The sequence below is a fragment of the Ips typographus genome, linkage group LG6 (assembly GCF_016097725.1).
Source record: "Ips typographus isolate SLU linkage group LG6, UJ_Ityp_2.0, whole genome shotgun sequence".
Taxonomy (NCBI): domain Eukaryota; kingdom Metazoa; phylum Arthropoda; class Insecta; order Coleoptera; family Curculionidae; genus Ips; species Ips typographus.
The window spans coordinates 8,943,409-8,956,019 of NC_138427.1; the positions used below are offsets into that span (position 1 = coordinate 8,943,409).

The window sequence follows — 12,611 nt, forward strand, 5'->3', positions numbered from 1 at the left end:
CTTTGCTTAGGATTTTTGAGTACCAATAAAAATCTTCCATAGTCTTACTTATAGTATCGTTTAATATTTGGTTTCCAGCTTCAGTCTTTCAAATAAGGCTCGATCACATTTTCCTCAAACCAAGACCACTCGAGTTTCAAGTGATTTCCGGGATGAGCCAAAAACTTCAGTTTGTTGTTTTCGTCCAACTGTTTCAGGCCCAATCGATCCTATATAAATCCATATAAATAATCCAACTCAAAACTGTGGAGAGGTGCACGTACCTCAATGTATAAGGCCGATTCTTGTAAAGTTTCCAGCTCGACCGACTGCCCAGGTTTATAAAAACCGAACCATTCAGTCTCGACAGGTTGTACCACTGTGTCGTTTTCAAACTTGATCATCACAAAGTTTTTCAGGTTCTGCCAATAATTAATTATAAAAATCTCTATCAACCCACTTATTAAAAACCAACCTGTAAGTTGGCAATGTAGGCTTCGTTAATTTGAATCTCGTTGTTGATGTCAGACAAAAAGGTACTGCTGGTCTCGTACAGCTTCTCATGGAGGGGGTCGTGCCAGTAAGTAGCTTGCACTAAACCTCTTTGGACCCACCTATAACTACACTATTATCCCAGTGTTTTTGCTTATATATAGCCAATTTGACCCTATGTAAGCAGCGTGATTAAGTAGACGTCTTATGTAGTCACATGTTTCGCTGGATAAGGCTCCACAATTGGGGAGTCCATAAACTCCTTGATGTTGGCCTCCAACTGAAATAAGGTTCTTGACTGGTGGTGAAGGACAACGTTGTACTAATGCTCTCCTAATTATGACAAAAAACTCGATAAATTGGAAAATAATACAAAAGTGGACCTAACTTACAAGAATTGAGCTCCTTGTGAAAACCCGATGGCGTTAAATCCATTGGCAAGCATCGGGTCGTTATTGATAATTTGGCAAGCAGTTACAATTTGTTTGTCTGGATGCATAAAATACCTAAACACAATTATTACAATACCCATTTTCATTACATTTACAATACCCATTTTCCACGTCTTGCGTCACAGAATCGCCAATTTGGAGTGAATTAACGTATACACCAGGAATTGAGGCAAATAGTTTTTTTTTGATCGCCCCTAAACTGAAGTCAAAGCAACAGGAATCACCTACAATGTTTTTCCTAAATTAGTCCACTATATTTAACATTCTGAAAATATTCAGGAATGTCTCAAAATTTACGGATTTCCTATTATATCTAGTGTACAGGGTGCTGCATTTTCGATAGTTTTACGGGGTACAGAGAAAACGGTAATAGATAGAAAAAAAGTAGCATACGTGTTCCGATCTCATTTTCCGAGCTGATATGACTGGCGAAGAGTGAACTGCGCAAACTTCTTTTGTTTCAAAGATACGGGGGGTTTTCGAAAATTGGTAATTTTTGAACTTCTTCTGTATTTCAGTTGCTCTTAAAGTTATCGAAAAAGGAAGAACGGTTTCCGGTAGAAGTTTTCATGTAGAATCCAATGGCGTAGTCAGTTTTTTTCTATTCAGTTTAGTTTCTGACATATGACAGTAAGTTACATTTTTTTAAATGAAACATCCTATATATTTTTACGTCATTTAATTCTGTTAATTTTTACCTTCTCAACGGTGTATTAAAACATATAAGTTTGTAGAGGTTAATCCTGTTATTTAAAAAAAAGACCTTTGCTAAGCTAAAAAAAGGCCAATATCTAAAATACCAAACAAAATCGGAAATCCTATAAACTAACACATCAGAAAATTAAATATTTTTAATAAATCTTATTAAAAATCTAAGTTATAAACAGTTCTACCGTCACTTTAATAAGAAAAGTGACTATTTCTATTGTCTACTATTTTTAAGGTAGAAGTTGAAAAAACTGTTTATAAACGACATGTAACATGTTAATATGAACATAGTCAAATTTTGTTTCGACTGTGGGTATTTTTATACATATTATTTAGCCCTTTTTTGTTAAGGAAACGCCTTTTTTCTAATTACCAAGATTAACATTTACAAACTTATATGTTTTAATACACCATTGAAAAAGTAAAAATCAACAGAACTAAATAAACTAAAAATATATAGGGTGTTCCATTTAAAAAAATATAACTTAGTGTCGTATGTCAGAAACTAAACGTAATAGAAAAAGACTGACTACGCCATTGGATTCTACGTCAAAACTTCTATCGGAAACCGTTTTTTCTTTTTTGATAACTTTAATAGCAAATGAAATACAGAAGAGGTTCCAAAATGACCAATTTTCGAAAACCCCCCGTATCTTTGAAACAAAAGAAGTTTGCGCCGCCGACTTTTCGCCAATCATCTCAGCTCAGAAAAAGAGATCAGAACACGTATGCTACTTTTTTTCTATCTATTACCGTTTTCTCTGTACCCCGTAAAACCATCGAAAATGCAGCACCCTGTACAAGTTTAAATATGTAATCATCAAACACTTCAAAATTAGTTTCGGTTAACCGCAACAGGTTTTTGGTATCAAGAAACTATATCAGCGTTATATAATTTCTCATCTTTTTTTTGTATTTGAAATGCCAAAACAATATCGCAGGTTGTTTCGTTGAACTGGAAGGCAACCAACCATAAAGATTTTTATTTAACACGAATACACTGAATGGATCACTTTGCAACAATAAAAATATAACATTCCGTACCCAACTATAAAAACTGCACTTAAATTGTTGAAAAACAGTGATTTTTAGTTTAATTTTGCTTTTTAGTTCCAAAACCTGTTTCAATAGGTCAAGTTTAGTTTTACTGATATCGTCGATCTGTACCATTATTACCAAATAAGTTTGTACACTCTCCGTATTATAGGTACCGTGTACCAAGTTTTTGTCCATCTTTTTACAAGTTAACTTATAATTGATATTTTTTCTAAATTGTCTAGACTTTTAAAATAGCTATCAAACTTCGATCAGATAAAAACAATAACTATAAAAAACCTTATTAACCTTGACCGGTACCATACAAGTTCGTCACTGTGTTTTCTAGCATAATCATTAAAAGCAAATCTTTAATACTTTACCCATTCCATGCCACATAACAATGGGCGTAGGTTGGTCATCGCCTTGAACCACAGAACCATAGAAACTCAGCAAAACTGATGCGAAAACAAAGAAACTGGCCCACATTTCGACGTTGTATTTCCTAATTTGTCTTGTGCAAGTGTTAATAAATTACACACAGTACTGAATTAACCGTGAAGTGACCGGTCTCGGTTCCTATCTCTACTGACTTTGTGGTTGTGGTGGTACTTAATCAGAGAGTGGCGATATAGCCTATGCCAGAAATAATGATATAATGATCTTATGTGTGAAGATTTCAAAATTATTTATTGTTATAAACAGAGAAACGTGAATGTCAAATATTCTATATTATACATAAGCAGAACACCTCCTAATTAATTACTTGTTTTTCAGTCATTATCATTTTTTGTAACATTTTAGTAATTTTCCTCTTATAGTCGTACTAGAACGTTTTGTTAATTATAGCCATTTCAGCATAAACAAAAATCTCGACTATTAACGCGTTCTAATGAGTTACAAATAATGACGTGATCAATACTACTAATTCTACTGAATCACCATTTTAGCACGAAGAATGTTGCTCAGGGTTACTACGATGTTGTTAATAATATATTATTCATAAATTAAAGATACAAGAATATTGTGTGACCGTAATAGATATATTCTACTTATCGACACCTTATTAGGAGATTTATAATTTTTTTCTCAATTATATACACTCTTGAGTATATGTGTGAAGATATCAAAATTATTTATTGTTTTAAACAGAGAAACGTGAATGTCAAATATTCTATATTATACATATGCAGAACACGTCCTAATTTTCATGTTTAGAAATACCTTACAACAAAATGCTACAAATTTTCAATGAAACAAGTATTAGAGCCAAATAGAAGGTTGAGAGATTTAAGATACATTTTAGAGGCCTATGACATTTTTCTTCTATTGCTTTAAATGATTATAAGCTATTCTTAATTTCTAAGCAAAGTCTATTCAAGGAAAATTTTCTTGTGCCATTGTACCTAATATTTGCAATACAGTGACGTAACGTACACTGTCATCATAAGAACAATGAACGCAGTGATAAGATTACCTTTTAATGGTTTTTGGTTTAAGTGGCTATAACTAAAGTAGTACCGAAGCTTAGGACATGCGAACTAATCGATCCAAATTGAAATCGAATACACATTTTGATAGGTTTAAATTGCTATCGGTTCGTCTGCACTAAAAATTTCGAAATCTTAATAATTGTTGTTTTAATTTGTTTGGTATCGTTCATGGCCATTGGTACCAATAACCACTTATTGGGAAATTCTCCGATTAAATCTGGTAAGGAAATTTCGCTTCTTCTCTGTTTTGCTTCTGCCAATTTTATTAGAATAATTCGTACTTGCTAAGGTAATACTAGTCATGCAATTTCCTAGGCAAGCCTAACCAGAAAATTATATTTGACCTGAGAACAAAAGGTTTGCTTTTTGGATCGCGTCCCACTCGAATCGTTACGTCAGATTTTAATAAGCTTAAAGCAATCTCATATTCCATATTATTTTACTATGAAAACAAATGCCGGCGCATTTTTCCGTCAGTAGGCGATAAAACAGCACGCGAACGAAGAAAAAATAAGTTTTACGAGTTTTGTTAAAAGTTTTCCGTTTCTTATAAGCACTTTAAGAGTCAACAGTACTTTATTAGTGTGCGAGTGTTCAATGTGGTGACAATAACAATTAAACGTTTAGATAAGCGCCGGTTTATGACTGAAAACCTTTGCTTGGATGGGGAATCGTAAAAATTGAGAATAAGTAATCTCTCGTAATTATCATTCCAGACATTTGTACCGGAGACTTGACTACAGTGAACTGCATTCTAGAAAGTGAGTACCACCTTTTGATTTTTTTTCCTAATTCAAATTAAAATATTTTGAGTGACCTCAGTAATTGATTAGTTAAATACTACCAAGGGGTTGCCAATAATTAACTGAATCAAAATTAACATTTTGGCCACCAGTAAAAATTAAATCTACCAAACTACAATACACCAGTTCACTTTATTGTCCACAATTTTTATAAAAGTTGCTGTCTAAATATACTTTAATTATCGTTCAATTTTATTAGTGTTTATATAGTTTTAAATATCACCTACAAAATTTGCCAACATTACTACAATACAAAGCCAAACACATTCTGTTACAAGAATAGTATCATTTGATTTTTATTAACTCGTCCAAACGCATGCAAACTAACAACAAACATAATTAAAGACTGACGTTGTTTTATCTGGAAAGTAATTTAGATAAACAGTTTAGTAATTATTTAAAAATATCTTTATAATCACTTGTGATATTTGAGCTTGAGATTAAGGGCTATCATGCATTTCGATTCAGAATAAACGTAGTGAATGACACATTAAGTTGATTTAAATATAATTCTTTATTACTCTAGTAAAATTAAATTTTGATTTAGTTTCAGTACAATTACTTTGGTTCTGTAAAAGATAGTTTTGGCACTTTTTTAGGCAGAATATTGCCACACAGTTCTTTTCTGTCCTGGAACCCAAAGAAAGGTGACTTTATATTATTTTTGCCTAGTTCATTGAGTACTTTGCCTGTTTCAACCATATGACAAACACAAAAATGCTATTTAAATATTTTTTCATTATTATTATACAATCCATAAAATCTATTTTTGAAAACTCTTTCCATAAAGTAATAATAACAAATTCTTCACACTTCTTTAGATTAATGGTTTTTAGCTTGATCAAGGTTGATCCTGCATTTATTAGGGATTAGTAGTGACATATAATTTCCTAATATTCTGTGGCACCTATAAATATATCCTTATCAGATTCCACTTTCCACTTTACCACACTGGTATATTAGTGTAGCTCATACGTATTATTCATTAGCTAAAGATAAGAGATTATCGTAAACCCTTCCATGCGACGACATCGTGTTATTTTAGCACACATCTTTAGTCGTTGACAAACAATAATTTATTAGAATCACCGAAAATTTTATTTGTTGCCGTCATAAACATTTTTCGACATCTATTCTCAGAACCAACTTGTTACATGTGTTGAGTGTTATTATATTTGTTCCTGTTGTTCTAGCTCGAGCAGTACCACTACCCGATATTTTCGAACCAAAACAGTGCGACGATGTAACTAGACATGGCAGGCAAAAAAAGTCAAATCAGTCTAGTTGATTTTGTCATTTTGCAATTTTTCTACGTGTTTCATAGCGTCTACGACACCGTTCTTTCGATTTTTAATGGGTAAGTTGGCAAACTTTTATACTTTTCAAGCATGTAACTTAAACTGGAACTTTCTAGAGAATTTTGGAAGACATCTCCACCGGCAGTCGCTCCACCTTCTCCGACGAACGAAAAACGTCACTTTATCCAACTCTACAAAACGGAACCAGAAAACGAGGACGAGAAACCGATCTGTTTTATGAACATTATCGAGTTTGACAGTTCCTGTACACCCGACGAGATCAGGAAACGAAAATTGTCATACGATTTTGAAAATAGCAGAAAAATGCTCTGCTATCAGCGACACCAAAGGACCAGAAGCGATAACGAGGTGGAGCGATTTTATCGCAAAAATTTACGGTATTGAATCATCTAAGAACAATGCTTTTCGATATAAAAGACTGAGCATCAGTATTTCACTGTATTTGGTTTAGTGAGAAAAAAGTGATTAACACTGTATGGAAAAAATCTCGTTGTTGTACGCTTAGTGTGTTTAAAAAAAAAACAACACGACGCAACAATATCACGGTTATTTATTGCAATTTTATTATTAGGTCAGATGAATGTGAATTGTATGTTGTTTTTTAAGTTACTTCTCTTCGTTATCGTTATGCTTTTTTGACAGGTCAAATGTGTATTAATAAGCCATTCCTTTTGTAATAATAATAATAAATAATTTTTTTAAGAAAGTGTTTTTTTTTAGGAGTCCAGGGGCGGCAGCCTATTTGACTACACAAACCAGTCTGTATGATTAAATGAAGTGATTAATTGTGCCAATAATTTAAGACGATGCCTTGTAGATTTGCTATTGTTCTTTGTTTAACTGCAATAATTGTTATTCTGTACAGATGTTTTAATTAACTGTAATGAATGCAAAAGATGAGTCCTAAGGGAGCAGATATAATATCTTAGAGAAAAAATTGATAGCTACCAGTTAGCCAATTATTACATCTAAACACTTTTGCAGTGGGTTTTTAGTACCATTATAGTATTAATTAGTACTGTTTTTTACAACTAGAGTAATTCTAGTAGGCCTAACTATAAATTCTAGTAACCTATTTACTATTGCAAAAAATTTAGTAGAAGCAGTACGTAAAAACAAAATAATTATCGGTACGTCAACCAACTAAATATCTAGAGAATTGCACTACATCACCTTTTTTTAATTAGGGAACCTTTAAAATCCTCTATGCTCATAAGTTGCAATTGAAATAAACTTATTCACTGCCCATTATTCATTATCAATATAACTATATGCTAGTTTTGATTGATAACCAAAATACTTATGTAACATAATGTAACCGCAGTGTTAACTCCTCGGTAATAACTCGTTTTTATTAATTTTCATAGCGCATTTGCACCACAAAAGTGGAGTGGGTACCCGTCTCAACAATGCGCATCCGTAACCAAGCCAGTCGCGTTGTTCAGACTTTATAGTCATTAAACATTCAACGAGGTCAATTTGGTTAAATTTTACTAATGTATGCCATAATAAAACGATTCGTTTTATTGTTGTTATATCCTAGATAGACTTTGTGTCATATAGAACCACGTGTGTTTCTACAGCTTTTGGTTCTGTCCTGTTTTAAATAGAATAAGGTACGTATTGAATGGTTGAAAGTTCCTGTAACATTACTCACCTGATGGGATTACTTACTTTAACATCACTGTTTGTTTACTTAATTGTGATAAGAAATAATCCTTTCCGGCCTGAATTTCACCAACACAAATTTGATTTGTTGTCCCGATATTATTACACAAAACTATTACAGAATGAGTTGGAGTAAGGCAGGAACAATATTCCGCACTTTCTTAGAGAAATACCCGATAATCGGAAACTCTATAGTTTATGGTACTCTGTGTGTAGCTGCTGAAACATCGCAGCAGGCTATAAATAGCAAGGTTTTGGTAAGTTATCAAAATTGCTACTATACATTTTAACCTCCTGGAGATAACTTAATAGGCCAAGTCTTCAGAGCCTCTGAATGCGGAAGTAATATCCAGGTACGCCATATACGGTACCAGTGTGGCAGGACCCTTGCTGGCAGTATGGTAGGTTGGTATTATATCATTTTAACTCAAAAACAGCAACCAGAAAAAATTGAACCAATCATAGGTACAAGTTTCTGGATAAAAAACTACCAGGTACCACCGTGAAGGTGGTAGTGAAAAAAATGCTCATAGACCAGTTTGTTTTCACTCCTCAACTTCTGGTAATTTTCTATGTGAGTAAGTGGGTTTACACTATACTAGAACAAATTCAGTAACAATGGACGTGCATTTCAGCAATGAGTATTTTGGAAAAAAAGCCAGATTTACTAGAAGAGTGCCGCAACAAATTTGTGAACACATTCTCTGCAAGCTGCTTGTTCTGGTTACCAGCACAGGCTGTTAATTTTTCTTTAGTTCCCAGCGTATACAGGGTGACTTATATAGGAACTTGCTCATTTGCTTGGATTAACATTTTGTGTTGGTTTAAACGTCAGGATGTTTCAAATCCAAAGATTGAAGAAAATATCGTTGGAAGTAAGAGTGTGAAAAATATATAATGATTGAAAAGAAAATAATATTAAAGATGTCTTATAAGTAATTGATGTTTTATTTTTTACTCCAAGCATAAAAGTTGTCAGTTTTCTCTACAGAATAGTTGAGAACACTTTGGAATTTTTTCATTTCTCTAAATTACTAAAAAACCTACACTCAAACATAAAGAAAGAGGTTTCCTCAACAATACAATCTAATTGAATTACATAAACTAAAAATTAAATACAGTCCTGAATTGAAATCATCAACTTATTAGAATGCAGTACTTCAAAGTGATAACATAACACATAACGACAACAACATCAATTAATATATTCCAATTTATTATTCCATTGATCCACTCAATGCAGCCATCATGTGGTTCGGAAAATTCCTACTAGTTTCATTGGTTATTTTCACGTTAATTCAATTGTCTTTCGGACAATCCTGTGTTGTAACAGCTTTTGAGGATGTCGAGGACGCTGTTTTGCATTGCGACCAAATTATTTTGGATAACTTGGAAGTACCTGCTGGAGTCACCCTTCAGCTCAACCTAACTCAAGGGACTGAAGTGGTTTTTAGAGGAAACATTTCATTTGGATTTGAGCTTTGGGATGGTCCTTTAGTTACTATTAATGGGACTAATATTACAGTAAGAGGTGAAGAAGGTAACTCTCAGAAAATTAAATTTTAGTTTAAATTAAATAAAATGAGGTAACTTTTAGGTTCAGTTATTGATGGATTGGGTCAGTCCTACTGGGATGGTCAAGGAGGTTGGAGCAACTCTAAACCACAATTCTTTACTATTGAAGCTTTTGGTGGATCCGTTTTCAAAGACATATACGTGGTGAACACTCCTAAAGACGTGGTGCAGATTACAAACTCTGATGATGTCGTTTTTACTAACTGGTATATTGACGACTTGGCTGGTGATCCTGTTAGTAGCTTCTTTATTGTTTTGTTAAACACTCACTGATGGTATATATAATATACAGGGTGTTGCTCAATCAGGAAATGAAGGTCACAACACTGATGCTTTTGATGTGTGGAACTCAAGCAACGTGGTGATCTCAAACTCGGTTATTTACAACCAGGATGACTGTGTAGCTTTGCGTTGTGGTATACTTGAGTCTTTAGGTAATTTACAGTTTTTATTGCCGCAATTTTCAATCTACAGGGTCTAACATTACTGTGGTCAACTTATACTGTCATGGTAGTCATGGACTTAGCATCTCTGTGGGTTTCAGCAATGATTCCATCCCTCTCAACACCATACAAAACGTGTCATTTTATGATTCTGTGGTTGAAAGCGGCAGAAATGGCATTCACGTGAAAACCCACGTGGATGGTGGTTACGGCAATATCACAGGAGTAATTTATAAAAACATCACTTTAAGAGGTAGTAGGTTATAAAATTTGTAAATAGCTCTAATTGCCTGATGTATTATGCAGATATAACGTACAATGGAATATTGATTGAAGAGAACTACAGCAACAAACCACCTTCAAACACATCTATAATCAAAGAAGAAGTGGAACCTACGAATAATGTGCCAATCCGAGATCTGGTTTTAGTTGATGTCACTGGTACTGTTGGTAGTACTGCAGTGCCTGTAAAGATAGTTTGTGCAGAAGATGGATGTTTTGATTGGGTATGGTCTGGTGTTAATGTAACTGGAAATGTGGAAAACGAATGTAATTTTGAACCTGAAGGGTATGAGTGCTAATTAAAAGGGTAACACCATTTTGAACAGCAAGTAAATTGGTTGTTTTATTTTTAACCAATGCCAGACAAGTTACCTTATGATCAAATTATGAAGAGATGGTGTAATGTATCAGTCACTGTTATTGAATATCTTTAAAATGTCTTTATTTCTTCTAGAAGTCAGAAAGGCTTCCATACCAGAATGTAAAAGTTTGATCTCTTGGCATCAAATTTGGATTGCGTGGTGACCAAGTTATTGTTCCTCCTTTTCATTTATCTAGAGTAGGTATTTCTAATGTAATGTGAATTATATTGCTATGAGCAGCATATTATTTTGTAAATTTCAATTCTCACCTAATCTGTAATGAGCAGGATGGTATGCTTTGGCAAAATATTAAAATAACATTCCTCATTTGCTTTTGTAGATCTTTATTATAATAGTTGTATTTGTAGATAAATAATAATAGTTCTTGATCTAATAACTAGCACGAAAAACCAGTAGGCTCGTAATTGCAATTATTAGAATTAATGCCTTGAACCAGAACATTAGTAAACTCCCAATTAAAACAACCCTCGTCGGCACACAGAATATAAATAGGAATCGCTGATGATTGTACTACACCTATGATGTTTTCGAGCTTCAGATCTACAATTGGTATGTTATTTCTAGCCTCTATTACTGCCCCTTGAGCATGGTTTCTGTAGTTCTCTTGGATTTTGATGCCATATTTCGAGGCACCTATCAAATCACAAATCAAAATTCTGCAGATTTCTGTACATATCAAACAAACCTTGGAACTGTATGTTGTCGTAGGTGATATTTTGTATAAGACCTGTAGTACCATCAACGTGTGTTCTGATGTGAATACCATTTTCACCTCCCTGTAAAATGCAATCTTTGACGATTACATCCTGCAGGACGTTCTGCTCGTAAGTGTCGTTGCTGAACCCTACGGAAATGCTAAGACCATGTCCGGCGTAACAAATCAAGTCCTCCACAATAATGTTCTTACCTGTAAGTTTTTTAATTGATTTTTTGGTAAAGTGGTAAAAGTGGTCACTTACCGCTTCTTAGAGCCACACAATCGTCTTGGTTGTGAACCATACTGTTTGATAAAATTACATTTGTGGAGTTCCAAATGTTGAAACCGTCAGTATTGTGACCGGCTAAGTCAGTACCAACTACGTCCTAAAAAAAACCATTTTCTACCTCTTACAATAACAACAGTTATTACTTACTGGATCTCCACTAGATGCATCAATAACCCAACCGTCCAAAGTAACATGAGACGAATTAGTTAACAAGACACAATGTAGAGGATTGTTAAAAACGTGTATGTTACTCATGATAGAGTTATGCAGTTGTAGCGTGAAGAATTTGGGTTTCAGTGCGCCTCCCGACTCACCCAAACCGTCCCAATAAAGCTGACCTTGACCATCTAGGATAGCACCATATTCACCTTGAATAACAACGTCAGTACCATTGATCTCCACCAATGGTCCTTCCCAGTGTTGGAAACCAAACGTGGTGTTTCCTCTGAATGTTACTGTAGTACCAGTTCTGAGGTGGAGTTTCAAAGTTTCTCCTGATGGCACTTGCAAGTTGTCAAGAATGATTGCATCGCAATTTTCTAAAGCTACAGGAATTTCATCGAATTGGGTCACCACACAACCTTAAAAGAAAACCTTATAACAATTTGCTAAATAAAATCGTTGAAATTACCTAGAGTTGCTTGGATGATGCAGAATAAAGCTACTGAAGCTGCTAAGAACATTATTGTGCAGTTTACAATTGACTGATTCATGACTGTGGACTCCTTTTTGATTTATAGTTGTATCAGTAGTCTTGTTTTCTTTTCTCGTAATTGTCTTATCAGCAAAGCTGAGCGGAATTTTCCTGTAACTGCGTTCCTCATAAGTGGAAAACTGTGTTTGAAATACATGACAAATTTTATTTGTAATAATATATTTTTTGTTCAAACGGACGTGAAGTACTCACTTCACGTACTGTTTTGCGGCCGTGCATGAAATGTACTTTTCCGACTACTGACTTTGAAAGTACCTCATGTTCGATTTCAAAGCAGA

General features: G+C 34.0%; 5 protein-coding genes across 10 annotated transcripts; 3 read left to right on the plus strand and 2 right to left on the minus strand.

The window, feature by feature from the left end:
- Window positions 1-39: 39 nt before the first annotated feature.
- Window positions 40-4,281, minus strand: Ppt1 (Palmitoyl-protein thioesterase 1). Of its 2 annotated transcripts, XM_081982760.1 has the most exons (8): window positions 4,144-4,281; window positions 3,050-3,302; window positions 1,024-1,147; window positions 864-977; window positions 646-804; window positions 455-593; window positions 264-401; window positions 40-209 (listed from the first exon to the last, which is right to left on the minus strand). In XM_081982760.1, the coding sequence occupies exons 2-8, from the start codon at window positions 3,153-3,155 to the stop codon at window positions 81-83; spliced, it is 909 nt and encodes a 302-aa protein (XP_081838886.1). In that variant the 5' UTR covers window positions 3,156-3,302; window positions 4,144-4,281; the 3' UTR covers window positions 40-80. The 2 variants fall into 2 exon arrangements, with proteins under 2 accessions (XP_081838886.1, XP_081838888.1); XM_081982762.1 differs by lacking the exon at window positions 4,144-4,281 and having other exon boundaries at window positions 3,050-3,569.
- On the plus strand, window positions 4,239-7,143 carry LOC145731139 (uncharacterized). Of its 4 annotated transcripts, XM_081982765.1 has the most exons (5): window positions 4,239-4,379; window positions 4,876-4,920; window positions 6,156-6,319; window positions 6,377-6,658; window positions 7,002-7,143. In XM_081982765.1, exons 3-5 carry the CDS (start codon window positions 6,216-6,218, stop codon window positions 7,051-7,053), a joined length of 438 nt encoding a protein of 145 aa, XP_081838891.1. In that variant the 5' UTR covers window positions 4,239-4,379; window positions 4,876-4,920; window positions 6,156-6,215; the 3' UTR covers window positions 7,054-7,143. The 4 variants fall into 4 exon arrangements, with proteins under 4 accessions (XP_081838891.1, XP_081838893.1, XP_081838894.1 ...); XM_081982767.1 differs by lacking the exon at window positions 4,876-4,920; XM_081982766.1 differs by lacking the exons at window positions 4,239-4,379; window positions 4,876-4,920 and adding an exon at window positions 5,475-5,609.
- A 531-nt stretch (window positions 7,144-7,674) lies between these two features.
- Window positions 7,675-8,888, plus strand: LOC145731138 (mpv17-like protein). Of its 2 annotated transcripts, none has more exons than XM_081982764.1 (5): window positions 7,675-7,897; window positions 8,071-8,206; window positions 8,262-8,350; window positions 8,415-8,523; window positions 8,585-8,727. In XM_081982764.1, the coding sequence occupies exons 2-5, from the start codon at window positions 8,072-8,074 to the stop codon at window positions 8,588-8,590; spliced, it is 339 nt and encodes a 112-aa protein (XP_081838890.1). In that variant the 5' UTR covers window positions 7,675-7,897; window position 8,071; the 3' UTR covers window positions 8,591-8,727. The 2 variants fall into 2 exon arrangements, with proteins under 2 accessions (XP_081838890.1, XP_081838889.1); XM_081982763.1 differs by having other exon boundaries at window positions 7,677-7,897; window positions 8,415-8,527; window positions 8,585-8,888.
- Window positions 8,889-9,121: 233 nt separating this feature from the next.
- LOC145731136 (uncharacterized) lies at window positions 9,122-10,583 on the plus strand. The gene is made up of 5 exons (XM_081982759.1): window positions 9,122-9,489; window positions 9,547-9,758; window positions 9,817-9,940; window positions 9,999-10,220; window positions 10,274-10,583. The coding sequence occupies exons 1-5, from the start codon at window positions 9,198-9,200 to the stop codon at window positions 10,546-10,548; spliced, it is 1,125 nt and encodes a 374-aa protein (XP_081838885.1). The 5' UTR covers window positions 9,122-9,197; the 3' UTR covers window positions 10,549-10,583.
- A 355-nt stretch (window positions 10,584-10,938) lies between these two features.
- Window positions 10,939-12,405, minus strand: LOC145730092 (polygalacturonase-like). The gene is made up of 5 exons (XM_081981090.1): window positions 12,250-12,405; window positions 11,766-12,199; window positions 11,592-11,715; window positions 11,318-11,539; window positions 10,939-11,265 (listed from the first exon to the last, which is right to left on the minus strand). The coding sequence occupies exons 1-5, from the start codon at window positions 12,329-12,331 to the stop codon at window positions 11,009-11,011; spliced, it is 1,119 nt and encodes a 372-aa protein (XP_081837216.1). The 5' UTR covers window positions 12,332-12,405; the 3' UTR covers window positions 10,939-11,008.
- Between the last annotated feature and the right edge of the window lie 206 nt (window positions 12,406-12,611).

Excerpts from the sequence above, each read along its gene's own strand:
- LOC145731138 (XM_081982763.1), top strand. The coding sequence starts at position 8,072 with ATGAGTTGGAGTAAGGCAGGAACAATATTCCGCACTTTCTTAGAGAAA. Across the intron at positions 8,207-8,261 it reads CTATAAATAGCAAGGTTTTG|GCCAAGTCTTCAGAGCCTCT; the intron begins GTAAGTTATCAA and ends ATAACTTAATAG. Across the intron at positions 8,351-8,414 it reads GGACCCTTGCTGGCAGTATG|GTACAAGTTTCTGGATAAAA; the intron begins GTAGGTTGGTAT and ends AACCAATCATAG.
- LOC145730092 (XM_081981090.1), bottom strand. The coding sequence starts at position 12,331 with ATGAATCAGTCAATTGTAAACTGCACAATAATGTTCTTAGCAGCTTCA. Across the intron at positions 11,716-11,765 it reads ATGCATCTAGTGGAGATCCA|GACGTAGTTGGTACTGACTT; the intron begins GTAAGTAATAAC and ends GGTTTTTTTTAG. Across the intron at positions 11,540-11,591 it reads TTGTGTGGCTCTAAGAAGCG|GTAAGAACATTATTGTGGAG; the intron begins GTAAGTGACCAC and ends AAAAACTTACAG.
- LOC145731136 (XM_081982759.1), top strand. The coding sequence starts at position 9,198 with ATGTGGTTCGGAAAATTCCTACTAGTTTCATTGGTTATTTTCACGTTA. Across the intron at positions 9,759-9,816 it reads ACGACTTGGCTGGTGATCCT|GGTGTTGCTCAATCAGGAAA; the intron begins GTTAGTAGCTTC and ends TATAATATACAG. Across the intron at positions 10,221-10,273 it reads TAAAAACATCACTTTAAGAG|ATATAACGTACAATGGAATA; the intron begins GTAGTAGGTTAT and ends TGTATTATGCAG.
- LOC145731139 (XM_081982765.1), top strand. The coding sequence starts at position 6,216 with ATGGCAGGCAAAAAAAGTCAAATCAGTCTAGTTGATTTTGTCATTTTG. Across the intron at positions 6,320-6,376 it reads GTTCTTTCGATTTTTAATGG|AGAATTTTGGAAGACATCTC; the intron begins GTAAGTTGGCAA and ends GGAACTTTCTAG. Across the intron at positions 6,659-7,001 it reads TTTTATCGCAAAAATTTACG|GAGTCCAGGGGCGGCAGCCT; the intron begins GTATTGAATCAT and ends GTTTTTTTTTAG.
- Ppt1 (XM_081982760.1), bottom strand. The coding sequence starts at position 3,155 with ATGTGGGCCAGTTTCTTTGTTTTCGCATCAGTTTTGCTGAGTTTCTAT. Across the intron at positions 978-1,023 it reads ACGCAAGACGTGGAAAATGG|GTATTTTATGCATCCAGACA; the intron begins GTATTGTAAATG and ends AATTGTGTTTAG. Across the intron at positions 210-263 it reads AATCGGCCTTATACATTGAG|GATCGATTGGGCCTGAAACA; the intron begins GTACGTGCACCT and ends GGATTTATATAG.